The sequence below is a fragment of the Botryllus schlosseri genome, chromosome 15 (assembly GCF_051294905.1).
Source record: "Botryllus schlosseri isolate E-star chromosome 15, Bs_hap1, whole genome shotgun sequence".
In the NCBI taxonomy this organism is placed as follows: Eukaryota; Metazoa; Chordata; class Ascidiacea; order Stolidobranchia; family Styelidae; genus Botryllus; species Botryllus schlosseri.
The window spans coordinates 17,075,332-17,089,060 of record NC_137250.1 but is presented as its reverse complement, the minus strand read 5'-3'; the positions used below and the strand labels follow the sequence as shown (position 1 = coordinate 17,089,060).

Below are 13,729 nucleotides of genomic sequence, written 5' to 3'. Positions count from 1 at the left end.
TTTCAAACTGATTTTTTTAATACGAGCTACAAACCAATACAAAAGACCACTTCACCCACACGTTCCCCTTTCCATCAGCACACTACACACTGTACTGATTCGACGTTCGAAAGACGCGATGCGATTCGAAATGCCTGATTCTAATCGTGATTCGTACTGCCCAGTATCCCTACTCTAGAGATCACGCATTGGTGATTTTCCATTATGACCCAGTTTTTCGTTGCTTGCAGGTTTTCCTCAAGCTCAGGCTCATTTGCTGACTCGTTGATTTTCCGAAACACCAGCTTTTATTCGACGTTATTTTTGCGCAACAGGCCTCCGCCCGGCGTGTTTTCCATATCTTCAATGGTATAAGTTTTGGAATCGGCGATGAGTATAGTTCCGGAGTTATCCCATTGAGTGATAAATGTAATTTCCATAACTACGATGTATATGGTATATAAAGCAAACGGTAGCAGCGGACTCTTACCATTATGTGCTGCATATCCAAAACAGTATGAAACTTCGCACGGCTTTCTTCTTGCTGGTACTAGCCACGGTCTTGCTCGTGGTATCGTCTAGGCCGCGAAGATTATTCCGATTTAGATTACGAAAATCGTCTAGCGCTGGCAGTGTCGCCCCAAGAGGAAGACGAAGAAAATTTTGGGGTCGTGTCAAACGCGTAGCCGGAAAAGTCGGCAATGCGGCATTGAAATTCGGCAAGGCGGCATTTAATACGTACCAGCAGGTAGGCGTTTATGATGTCAAATGTGTTTATGTGGGCGCCCAAACCTGGGAGATCTCCAGAGGGGATCACAACGTCTACTTTTTTCGATTACCCCCGATGGTTTTGCCTACAATTAATAACTAAGGATACACAAGCGATTATGATTTTAGGCTACACTTGTACTTCTATTGACGGTTTTTAAAACTGAACTACTTAATTTCTTACACCTTGGATTATGTAAAGTAAAGTGTAGATCATGAATACGTGACCATCATAAGTGAAATGGTCATGCCAGCCGAAAGAAATAGCTCCTATATCATAGGAACTGAATATTTCTTTTAAAAATCGCACTTATTTGTTGTGTCGCTACGATTTGATTTGCAGTTGAAACCTTCCTATTCCAATCAATTGTAATTTTGAAGGCGTACATGCAGCAACCAAGTCCATACGCGATGGGTGGTAGAAATCCGTACCTGATGGGTGGAAATGGATACGGTAACGGATATGGAAATAGATATGGAAACAGATATGTGAATGGATATGGAAATGGTTATGGGTATGGCGATGACACTATACTTGACGACTACAATGAATTCGGTAAGACCACGTTTTAAATATTCAGTTATAAATGGACATTGGATATAGAAATGTTTACTACAATATATGCCGGAGATCGCAAGATTTTTCAAATTCCGGCTACCAGCTATATACCAATGGTCTAGATGTGTCGCGACAATGACCCACACCATGAGTTTTGTTTAGTATAGCCTACTGCGGGCCGCCGGAATTGCATAATCCATTTGATGGGCATAATCAACCGATGGATTTTAAATAACAACACAAGGAACGATATAAGAAAAGTTCATTGCGCCAGCCGCCCAGCATTTATAGTCACGTTGAAATGAGCATCATGCAGGCAGCAAATGATTATATTTTAAAAAATTTAAATTTAATTTAAATATGAATTTAAAATTCTTCGAACCAAGAAGAAGCGACCGAGTGACTGTATTACGTCATAAACATAACAAGTGATGGTATGTGTCACACTTTGTAGGTCATCAAGTTTATGGATTGAAATTGATTACACTGGTCAACACATATTTTTAGGCAGACAAAGTAAAAGTGGTTTTGGGGGTTCTGAAGGGCACTGATTCCGAATATGACCTTGGTTTTTTCAAATTGGCTCTTGTTGGGGAGATAACCCATGGGGCTATTTTGTCCAAAATCTCCCATTTTTGCGGTTATGACTGGATATAAAATCGGCTTAGTCGTACTATAAAGTTTAAAAATTCAAGCTACTTGTTATTTTTACACACAAAAGACTATTTTATATCAGAATACAGCAACAGCACTATATTTAGGGGTATTAGATTGATCATAATTACATACTTTCACCGATACCATGAACATAAATAAACTCCAGTCATGTATTATGAGTAGGGCTGGGCAAAATCGAGTACCTTAGTGATTCGATTCTGAATCACGTAATATGCTTCGAGTCGAGTCGAGTAATCGAGTATCCCAATTATGACGTCATAAAAGGATGTAATACGTCAAAGTTCAAATATGTACCGTTTATGCCACCACAGAGAATATAGTGCCTGCTATCCATCTCATAAATGATACTCTGGTAGTTTTTCGACCATACCGATTTCATTTCACTTGGTGACAATGTTGTGGGATAATCATGACTTCGGAAATGCGCTACGTCCAGTAACCTTCGTAGCTTTGTATTATATGTTTCGTATGCTACGATACCGCCGATCAAGGTTTCAAGGCTTCAGCAGTGAAAATTAGTATCAAAACTATCATTCTCGTTGATAAATTAACTTTCAGTTGCCAGGAGCGTATAATTTCAGTACTCGAAAAAATCGTATTTTACTACTCGACTCGAATCATTAAAATAAATACTCGATTCAGATTCGAGTACTCGAATCATTGTGCCCAGCCCTAATTATGAGTATTTAACTAGATACTCAAATAACGTGGCATTAGTTCAATCAGTGTTACGTCAACCACTTATTGTAAATTTGAAATAATCAGTTGGAATACAATATTATTGATATCTGTTAAATCGAATTTTTTTTTTGTACGATTTTCGCCAGTAAGCTATTTAGTGCAGTATCTCGAAAGGTTCCGGCAATGGTCTGACATAATATGTTCAATGGTTCATCTCATCTGCCCTGCTATCTTTCTTTTGTTGTTCTGATGTCTTGTTAGAACATCTCCCCTTGCTAATCAACAAGATGATTGGGAAATATATCAAGATGACTGAACAGGAAGTGAACTTTTATGCTCATGTTTGTTCCAAGTTTTCGATATGCAGTTACGAATTTTCGGACCAACTGTTTGTAGTTCGGTGCTTTGTGACCAGCTAAAAAGTTTTATTTACTACATCTTAGGAGAAATTACATGCTGTGAACTCCTCCTAATGTGAAATTGGAATCTTTCATCGGTATTCGAATATACAAGATACCAGATTAAAGCTTCTCGTTTGATAGGGTTACTAGGTATACGCACTTTGTTGACTCAGTGGAAAATTATTCATTTACCAGTCAAAAGAAATGAGACACATATGAGTATAGTAGTTAAGCCTTTCAAGGACAAATTTTATAGTTTTATACTTCTCTTTAATCTTGGTAGAATGACCAATTGATACAAGAGAAGATGAATTTCCGTTTTGCAAAAGTACAATTTTTAAGGCTTGACAAACTGCTTTTTTAACAAACAAATATTTCGCATCGTGCCATGTTAATTTTGATAGATTGACTGAGAACGACATGAGGGTTCTTCATAGTCAATTAGCCATTTATGCGAAGCATAAAATTTAAAAAAAACTACGATTTTATTCCTACCAAGCGAAATATTTAAGCGTAAATACAGTAATTTTGGGCGTTTTTAGGGGTATAAATATCTTCTGACAGATAGCCATCAATCTGACAAAACGAATGTGATATTCGTAATCAGCAACCTCAAAACCCCCAGAAACGGCTCTCAGATGTTCTGCCTATATGTTTTTTTTTCATGACCAGTGTTATAAATCCAAAATAGTTCGAATTCATTTCGTGGAAAAATTTATACAAATATATTTATGCTATGGTGTAAACTTTTACGAAATTGCTTCGGGAACAGATCCGTGCCTATCGTTTGTCATGGTTTGAACCACAAACTTTGAAGAATCTGGAGTAATCGGTTTCACAATCTAAATCGCATTGATATCGAAAACTGTTTGCAAGGATAAACTGCACCCATAAATATCTGACTTGAAAAAGGCTTGCTGAACAAGGCGTTTCAAACGAGTATGTCATTTATTTAAGACGATGACGAAAAGACAACGCCACTTGTCGCAGAGCTGGAGCTTCTGACGGAAATTATGAAGCAACAAGGTGACACCGGTGAAATGGCAGAGGAAGACCATGAATTCGCACAGTCTGCGGATGACAGTCAGCATCCGTAGTGGACAGATACAGATATGACATTTTCAACGTCGATCAACCACAGTTTAATCTAAATGTATTTATAGCCTCAATCATTCTCAATGTGCGTTGTCAGGCTTATTACTTTTATCCGGTCCACGTAAAAAACGTAACTGGTCCACGTTCCTCACTGCAGTTTTTCTCAATATCATAATCAAAATCAGCAGTTCTAACACCACAGTACTGCGATACGACGAAATGATTGCAAGGTGTAGAAACGACTTGGAGCAGCCTTCGAAATCAGACACCCACCTGGGCTGAGAAGACACAGAAACTCAACGCGACACACAAGACAAGACACAATCCAATGTTAGGGACATATATGATGATATCGACATGAGGAAGCACAGTCTTTCAAAGCAACGGCCACCCCGGCCTAGTTTTCCGTGTAACAATGTCAAATCTTTGTCATTCGGAAGTCTTTATATTGACGCTTCTATCGCATTTTCACACCATTCCTTATTCGCCCTCCGTCGGGTCTTTCTCGGAGCTTTCTGGTAAAGACGCCGTCAGAACAGCGATAGTCGTTATGAGCCTGTGACATCCCAATTTTAAATTTTATGTTACCAAAATTGACTAGAAATCACACCATTGCAATACGATTTAACGTTTGTTACTTAGTAACATAGCCATTGTTTTTCAGGAGATATCCTGTCCTATATTTCCCATGTACATACTTCCGAAATAATGTTTAATTCGGGTTTGTACAATGTATTGCACGTAGTCTTTTATGCTGTAATAAACATCGCCATAATTTGCGACAGACTTCTTTTTTGTGGGCCCGAGATGCTACGTCGATAACGCAAGCTCGGCAACATCGAAAAGACATTACGTTACGTATTTATGTAATTTTATTCGGCCAAGAAAATTACAGTCGATAAGTAAATCGCGTAAGAGTATCAAAACCCGCTATTACCCGGTCGTAGAAGGGTTCGCACTTACTCTTACATCCTTTACAACTTACGGTATTGCCATCTTGTATATCGTTTATCTCGACATCTGAAAGTCGCCATTCATTATTTTCTGCTCTTTATAACCCTCTGTGTCGAGGAGGTCAATCGAATTATTTCTCTTCACCCACTCAAACGCAAGTGCCCAAGTGTTTCACTTCATCGACACTCCAATTCTACATAAACAGTGGGTAATTTTTGAAGCCAGCGCAGTTACCGATTTCGTCAACTATAGAACGCAGGTTGGGTAAATTGTTCCTGTGTAGCTGCTGACTGTCAATTAACGCCCGTATCGTAATAACGAAAATTACATTACATAAGACTGTAGTCAACTTATCATTTCACACCGTTTTGAAATACGTCAGTGCGAACGATTCCAGCTGAACCTAGTAGCCAGAGCAAGATCCTGCTTATCAAAATCCAAAGTGTAAAAGTAGTACGGCCTAAAACAGAAGTGAGTAGAAGTGGGCAACATAGCCATTTGAGTGGGCATTGCAAGTTGTCAAAACCTTCTGGAGTACTCCAAAAACTACTTTGTGACTGGTTAAATCTGCGAATAGCACGCTATCACTGAAGTAGTAAAACAAGCGACTGAATGCCAAAAGAATTACCGCCGTTTCGGGTTTACACTAAGGCTTTCTGGGAGACTAACATGAAAGGGTTCTATACCAAGACCGAGAAAACCATTACCAAGACCGGACATTACCGAGAATGGCCAGTGCCAAGAATCTAACTTGCCGAGAAGGCGTTGTCGAGAAATTTATATCTGAGAATCGACACCGAATGTGCCGAAGCCGCAAGCACATACACACGACCTGTACAATGTACTTGTGCACATATGCATAACACGCCTGCATTGCATTCTCGGTGGTGTCCATTCTCGGTAATTGTTTTCTGGGTATTGCCCGGACACCACATGAAAGGTAGCAAATGGTCGGGTATTTTCTCGTGCGAGCATGTCAAGCAGTAGGCCCCGTATTCCAAAAGCCTAAATTGCAACAAAGGCACCGTATAATCTAGCGACTGTGCCTCATTTACTGAACACACTGCATCCAATGGCATCCCCGAGACCCCGACAACATTCTCTCTTCGACTCTCATTGCACTGAATAGAAACCGGACACCATTCTCCGAACTCGCATTCAGACTCTCTGCGCTACGCTATCCCAAGACCACCCCACCCAACTACGCAAACAAACAAGTCCACGCGCGCTCGGTAATTACTTGATATAATGCACAAGAAGGGTATCCAGCACGGCCAATAAATGTGTAAACATGATTAGACGGAAGTAAGCAGTGTGTCAGCATTCGTGAACAACGACGCGGCGGAGAAAAACAAACATTTCACTTCGCCAGCGACACCCGAGCACCCGTCGCACCCGGCCAAAAATCCGGAGAGCGTGTCGATTATTATTATTTGAGCACTTTTTTTTATATCGGAAGGAAAAACAACAACAACAAAAAAGTGTAGAAGAAAAGATTAGTTATTTTCTCGGCGACGAAGGAATAATGGGTCCAATGATTCGTGACGCCGCGAGGGCGCCGTAGAAAAACGTGCGATACCGCTGGTCCAAGGTGTGGCAGGTCGGAAGACAGGAATCTTTCGGAATGGTAAAGGATGCGAGCGCTGGGCGCGTTAAGCCGCGGCCTTCTCTTGCTCGATAACTGTAAAAACGGAACAGGAGTATACGAGTTAGGAAATAACTACTAAAACAAATGGCAATGATATCCAAAATAACGATCCGATTATATTATGGTTCGGCGGTTCCCTTCGGCTGTAGTAGAGATTCATAAGTAGGCCAAAATGGCGAAATATCCACAATAAGGTTCAGATTAGCAGTAACCGAGTACTCAAATAAGGTTTTGATTAAATGGCTATGCTTTTAGGCAAAGTAGTAATTACTTTTCAGACTTTGGATATTGTGATTGTAAAGGAGAAATTTGTTTTGTAATATGTTTCTATCACCGTTTGCAGGACATATTGGAATAGGAACAGGACATTGGTATTCTTGTCCTGGGTGCTTATGCGGCATATACGCCGACTCATGATATAAATACACACGTCCTGTGCATATGCATTAATGCATAACATGAGTGCGTGATGTGCGTATGCCGCTGGACAAGGAAGGTGCAGAAATAGTCTTGTAAGGCTTTTCAAGTCTTGCACCACCCCTCCATGCTATCTCGGTAATGCTGAGCGCCAAGCAAGGAAGTCATGGATACCAGTGTTACTATAATCAGGACGGGCCCGGCCGGGGATTGAACCCACGACGTACCGATCAAAAAGCCGGACGCTCCACCGTTATCTTGCGATAACACCTGGGTGAAATAGTCGTTAATCACGTTACCTGAATGTTTTCACCTTGCAATTTATCTACTAATTACACCTTTAACATATAATATCAATTTGGAGAGCTTTTCGTGTCATTGGGCACTATATATTAAAACAAAATAGGCCTCTCCACAACTATTGGCACTGCCGTGAAAAAAAGTCGGCCCCACCTTCCTGCGTGGGCAAGGTGTTCTTCTCGTCCACGTCGATCTTGTTGAGCGATTCCTTGCGGAAGAGGCCGATGTTTTGAATTGTCTTCTCCTTATCGATATCTGCGAAAGCAAGCCGCCGTAAATAGGGTGTCGGATGCGGAGTATGAAAGCGCACGGCGCGCACTCACCAGCCTGAGACGGCAAAGCTGTCTTTTCCACCGTGTCGACGTGCTTGAGCTGTTCCTTGTCGTAACCGGCGGCCTCGATTGGCGCTTTTTCGACGGCAATGTCTGAGAAAATAGATAAATATTAAATAAATTTGGTCATTGTCAGTGCATCGTAGGCTACGTACATCAAAGCTCAGAAATCGATGTTTTTTAAACCAAATTTCGACTTGAATAAAAAGATTTCGATGACTTCGAAACTTCCAAACATTCCCAAATAATGTCATACAGTCAGTTACACTCGGCATTAAAACTAATTCTGTAAGTTTGCGACCGGAGAAATATCGCTCGCTACGCCAGCATACTAGTCTCGAATCATTGCAATCGACACTTGATTCGGATTCGACAATTCGAACATTCGTACCCAGCCCAGGATACGACACGAATTTAGTTTAGGATTCAGATCGGAAACTCAGGATCCGGACTTCCAGGCGTAAGCTCACCTTGCTGCGAGGGAAGGGCGGACTTCTCCACCGTGTCGACGTGCTTCAGCTTCTCCTTTTCGAAGCTGGCAGCCTCCTGGGGCGCCTTCTCCGTGGCGATGTCTACAAATATGGGAGGCGAGGTTGCGAGCAGTCGAGCACGACAAATAAAGGGGCGTCGGTACCATTAAGCACTTTTACTTCTTCGGGGTACGAGAGTACGGTTTGCCTACTTGCGCCACTAGTGGTCAAGTTTTCGTACAGTTTTCGGACCAAACTACATACCGCACTTTTCACAATGACAATTTTCAAGATGAGAAAGCAGCTTGGGGGCTAGTTTTCGTCACTTTTCAGCCAAAATGCCATAGGAAACGAGTTAAATTTTGCGTACCCGGACCACTACGTTTTTCGTCCGTTCTGAGCCAACACGCCGGGTTAAATCGCGATGACCGAATTTATGTTCGTAAATTTTACAGAATAGTATTGTCATTGGCCACTTTGCATAGATCTTGTAATTTAGGAAGTGGCCATCTCCCGACGCATTTCTGATGGAACGCGAGTGGGAGATACGGCTATACTTTCACTTCTAGTTGGTATCAACCTCGATTGCTTTGGCCACCTCTGAACAAGCCAGGCAACAGTCATACTTCGGAAGGCTTACCTTGCGCGGTCGGCATGTTGACTTTCTCGGCGGTCTCGACGTGTTTGAGCTGTTCCTTGTCGAAGGCCGCGGCCTCTTGCGGGGCCTTTTCGACTGCGATGTCTGGAAAAAAAGAGTCACGGGGATAATGCCAGGCACAAAGATTATGACAATATTTTATACTTATAGAACTGAACTCAATTCAATTTCCAAGTTTTCGCGAATTCGGTCATTCTAATTCTAGTCTAATTTGGAGAAAGCTGTGTAGCTATAATTATAATTATAATCTAATTTGGAGAAAAAATGTGCAGCTATCATTTCAATTCGAAATAAATTTGGAAAAGCTAGCTGTCCGACTCTGCGCTACAGTATCGCAAAGATGCGGTACGAATCGAGGCACATCAGCGGATGTGACGTCACCGTGATATCGTGACGAAACCACAGCCTTGTCACAAAGTGTACTGATAATAGAATTTGCATTATTTTCTTTGTTGAAGACAGAGGGAAAGAGAGAGCCCCCTCACCCGTCGGTGGCAAACTATTCAGAAAATCGCTTACCTGCTTGGGAGGGTAGCGTGGACTTTTCCTGGGTTTCGACGGACTTCAACTGTCCGTGGTCATAGCCGGCGGCTTGTTCGCGGACTTTTTCCTCGAGGTATTCTAAAGCGGCGAACAGTGAATGAAAGTTCGCGTAGTCGACACGCCGTATCACGACGGGGATCCGGCGCCTCAACAGAGGGTGACTCGAGCGGTAGGAGTTACGCTGCAAATTTCTGCTCGAATGCAAACAGAATTCCACAAGACACGTTAAAACTAGTTGAAGCGGGAGCAGATAATGCAAGTCTGTACGCTACTCGAGTAGGAATTTTCAAAAAGTAGGTTAGATCGAGGGATCGTATACTTTGACCGGTTTAAGGGGCGGTGGCTATTTTCGAAATTGCAAAAATGACCAATGACACCTAGAATACGTACAATCTTCCAAAGTATGCCGTGATGCAAGGGCTAATGTCACGAGGTTGTTATGACAATTCCACTGAAACGGTATGCAATCATGCAAATAATCACGAATTCAATTTCTGCATAATCAAAAAGAATGACAGCATTTTGGCATAAAATACTCTCCAATAGGGCTTTTCAGAAATAACTTTTTTTCCGGATTTCAGCCATTCACAGATTAAATTGTCAGGTTACCCTCACAGACACGCTGCACACCAAATTTGGTTCAATTCTAACTAGTATAAGCCGCCGAAGAGGCGATTTACATTGTTAATTCATTAGGCAAAATTAAAAAAAAAAAATCACATTTTTCTGTCAACCCCATGAAATTGTCGAGTTGTCTTCAAAGACGATGCAAAACAAATTTGACTCAATTCCAAGTAGTAGAAGCGGAGTTATTGAGTTTTTCATTGATAAGTCTCGGATTATCCCCCAATCAGAATCAAGAATTTAATTAGCTATGCGGCGGCTTATACTTATTAGTATTGAACCAAATTTGGTGTGCAGCGTTTTTTAGGGTAGCCTGACAATCTAATCAGTGAATGGCTGGAATCCGGGAAAAAGGTTATTTTTGAACAGCCCCAAGCCGAACTGGAAGTAGGCTAAAACACAACCCGTGGAGTAAGAAGCTCTAGCATGGAAAACCTACTTGGGTGCTCCGAAAACGCAGAAGTACTCCGTCACTAACCAAGTCTGCCCCAAGTCTACAAAATTAGATACCGGGCTGGGGGGGGGGGGGTAAACTTCGACAAAATTTGCTCGACTTTTCCCGTCGTCCGACGTGTTGATGTCATTTTCGATTCTCGTCGGAACGCTAATCACTACTTGCGATCAATTGTACAGGCCGTCGATTCGGTAAAGATACAGAAAGTCAAATATTTCAACAACGCGAATCCGCCAACCCAAACAACGACATTGCCGTTCGCAACCGGCACCATATGTCACGCGAAGTTTGCGCGAGTAATAAAAACGCTAGGGCATCAACCTGCACACTACTCCCACTTTTAGTTGATCGTTTTTTTTTCACGCTAAACTGCTTACTTTCTTACGATCTGACGGATTTTGACAGTGGGAAGTTGTTTTGGGCGAAGTGTGCAGCAATCCATAAGCGAGATTGTCATAAGTACCGCTTGAAATAGTCCCTGTATCACGGAAACAGGATATATGTTCCAAGATTCTGCCTATTAGTATTGTCATATGCGTTAGTCGCAAAGATACAACTCAAAATTTTGGAAGTAGCCGTATCCGTACAGTACGTCTGCTGACAGTATGCTATCACTGTGTCAAATCTAACTTAAGTACTTTCATACCTTTAAATTCCTACTTCTACAGTAATATTACACTCGCAATGGACGCACACTAATCAAGTTCAAATCAACCCGTGTCGCTGACCCGCATAACAGGCGAAGCACAAAGCATCGCGCTCCATCGAGATCTTTGTTACCCCGGTCGGCGCGCAAAACAAAGCGAAAATCCACAAAGGAAGATGATGTCGGGCGCAAAAATAACTAATTCAGTGCGCACCGAGACAGCGCACGCACTCGGGCAAAAATTACACGGCGATTTCGTCGTAATTGCGCGCGGTCCACTTACGAGCCTTGAGATCCGTCTTCTCGTCCGTCTCCACCTGCTTCAACTTGTTTTTATCGAAATCTTTGACCGCTGATACGTCTGGTTTCGACATGACTTCTTCCTGCTGATAAACAAAGGTGTGGATTACACGTAGGCTGCCGGGACGAGAGCGATACAGAGTACAGGTAGGTGAGAATGCTGCAAATTACCAAATCTTCTGTCTCAAAGCTAAATTTATGCCAGACCGCAAACAAAATTACGATAACAAAACATCAGCACATCAATTATATCAATATCTAGTCTGAATAGTGACGTGACACAGAAAACAAGAAATGGTCGCTCGCAATGCCCCTGAATTTCCGTTATTTCCGCGTGCGCGGCGGTATGCGAACGAGCTAAGCGAGGAACCATAAACCGTACGCGGCCTCGCGGTGATTTACAATCTCAAACCAGATTTTACGAGGCTATTTATTTCCGCCTACAGCAAGTTACCCTTTTTCAAAGCGATAAAGTTTAAACACTCATCGGAACGAGCACGGAAACATTACGGCTAACTTAATATTTGCATGAATCAGTTGACTTTTAGACACGTACGGGCTATATTCAATCAGCAAACATAGCGGGCGTAAGGACTTCGATTTCATAAATCCAACTCAATACAACCCATCTCCTGAAGAGAGGAAACAATCGCATGTACCAAAGCCTCAAACGTACGCACGCAGAGCTATATGCCGCCGCGGCCTAACAATGAACAGCGCGCTACGGAACGATAATGCCCCGAAGTCAACAAATAACAGTGCAGCCTACAGCCTAGCAGTCTATAAACACCGTTTCTCCAAGATCCACGTTATAATCTTATCCGCCTTACGGCCGAAAATTCTAATTCAATCCGCGATTACTATAATTGCGAAAATATTACATCCCTAAGCCAGCCTGAAATCCGCGATTCGGAATCTGCACTACGCAGCCAAGAATGGCATTTGATGCTTTCCATCCAGGCTATATTTCAATTACTCGGACCAGCTGTGAACGATACCGCTAATACTCGTTAAACTAGTGCGCGGACTAAGTGGCCTCGGATATGTTATTCGCGTTAACGAGGACAGGATTTGCAGGAATTATTCCATCGATAGTGTGGCCCACGCGATTGAAAACGCGTGATAAGAAAATCGGTCATAGTATTTCATAAGCCGGCATGTCAAACGAGGCCAAATGCTACAATTACGAATTACGATACGGCAACGCTAACGACTTGTGCGTTATTGTGCACTGTTCATGTGCATTGTGAAAGTGTGCAGTCAGGAGAGGATCTATCTCAAATTGTTTTTAAATAACTATTTTGTAGTTAGTGCGAATGGTCGGCGATATACTCCATTATGAAGTCAAATTCCGTGGCCAAAATTTACCATTCCAGTCCGCTGTGGTAATCACGCTGTTGCACGGATAACCGAAACGTAGATGATTATGACGTCACAACTGATAAGACACATACCTTTTCTGGTTCGGGTTCTTGAGAAGCTGGTTCTTCTTTCTGGGATTCTTCTTGCTGCGTCGGGGTCTCCTCTTTCTTTTCCTCTTCTTCTTCCTTCTTTTCTTCTTGCGCTTCTGGTTGTTCTGTGGGGGCGGCGGTCTCTTCCGGTTTCTGCGGCTCCGAAGCTTGTTGAGTGTCGTCCGACTTCTGCGCTTCCTCTGCGACTGTAAATATGCCGAGATAAGAGGGGAAAGGATATTTGCCTATGTGCCTAATTGCTTATGCAGGAATTTCACGGCAAGAATAAATGCCTTAAGGGTACTCCGAAGTGGCCGATAAACTTGCATTTTTCTCTGCATTTTTCCTCGTAATAATAGATATCAAGTCATGGATCAGCGTTAAATTTTGGATCTGAACATCTGTGCAAATTCTAAACGCTTTAGATTTTCATGCGGGTTCAGGAGGTACTTTTGAGTTGTCTTTTCGAGTTTATAGACTTTGGCATAAGAGAAATGAATTTGGGTAACGTTAAGCATCAACTGATGCTGCACAGTCCACAGTGGCACTATCCAGTGTCCATAGTACACGATGCGCTCTAATACTGGTCTAAACACAAAGCGGAAATGTCAAGATTTCAGAAGCCTATACCTTGATCCGTTTGTTCAGTAACTTTGTCTTCGGCTACAGCAGTATCCTTTTCCGAAGGCGCTTTTTTAGAATTTTTTTTACCCTCTGCAAAACAACGGACGAATTTAGCCCGTGCCATGAGACAGAAACACGCGGAAACGC

The 13,729-nt window shown here is 42.2% G+C and overlaps 2 protein-coding genes across 3 annotated transcripts in view; one reads left to right on the top strand and one right to left on the bottom strand.

The window, feature by feature from the left end:
• Window positions 1–459: 459 nt before the first annotated feature.
• Window positions 460–4,940, top strand: LOC145457762 (uncharacterized). Its single transcript, XM_080336040.1, has 3 exons — window positions 460–727; window positions 1,129–1,303; window positions 4,024–4,940. The coding sequence occupies exons 1-3, from the start codon at window positions 497–499 to the stop codon at window positions 4,161–4,163; spliced, it is 546 nt and encodes a 181-aa protein (XP_080192166.1). The 5' UTR covers window positions 460–496; the 3' UTR covers window positions 4,164–4,940.
• Window positions 4,941–6,343: 1,403 nt separating this feature from the next.
• LOC145457760 (uncharacterized) overlaps window positions 6,344–13,729 on the bottom strand; it is a 28,024-nt gene continuing 20,638 nt past the window's right edge. The window contains exons 2-10 of one of the 2 annotated variants that reach the window (XM_080336039.1): window positions 13,589–13,672; window positions 12,962–13,164; window positions 11,491–11,590; window positions 9,460–9,561; window positions 8,923–9,024; window positions 8,283–8,384; window positions 7,804–7,905; window positions 7,634–7,735; window positions 6,344–6,796 (exon numbers count right to left, since the gene is read on the bottom strand). In XM_080336039.1, the coding sequence (XP_080192165.1) occupies window positions 6,768–6,796; window positions 7,634–7,735; window positions 7,804–7,905; window positions 8,283–8,384; window positions 8,923–9,024; window positions 9,460–9,561; window positions 11,491–11,590; window positions 12,962–13,164; window positions 13,589–13,672 (926 nt within the window). In that variant the 3' untranslated portion in view covers window positions 6,344–6,767. Of the gene's footprint in view, window positions 6,797–7,633; window positions 7,736–7,803; window positions 7,906–8,282; window positions 8,385–8,922; window positions 9,025–9,459; window positions 9,562–11,490; window positions 11,594–12,961; window positions 13,165–13,588; window positions 13,673–13,729 lie in introns of both variants that reach the window. The other variant, XM_080336038.1, reaches the window with a different exon arrangement.

Bases quoted from the DNA above. Each gene is read 5' to 3' on its own strand.
- LOC145457762 (XM_080336040.1), top strand. From the start codon at position 497: ATGAAACTTCGCACGGCTTTCTTCTTGCTGGTACTAGCCACGGTCTTG. The intron at 728-1,128 runs GTAGGCGTTTAT...GTAATTTTGAAG, and splicing joins CATTTAATACGTACCAGCAG to GCGTACATGCAGCAACCAAG. The intron at 1,304-4,023 runs GTAAGACCACGT...CATTTATTTAAG, and splicing joins TGACGACTACAATGAATTCG to ACGATGACGAAAAGACAACG.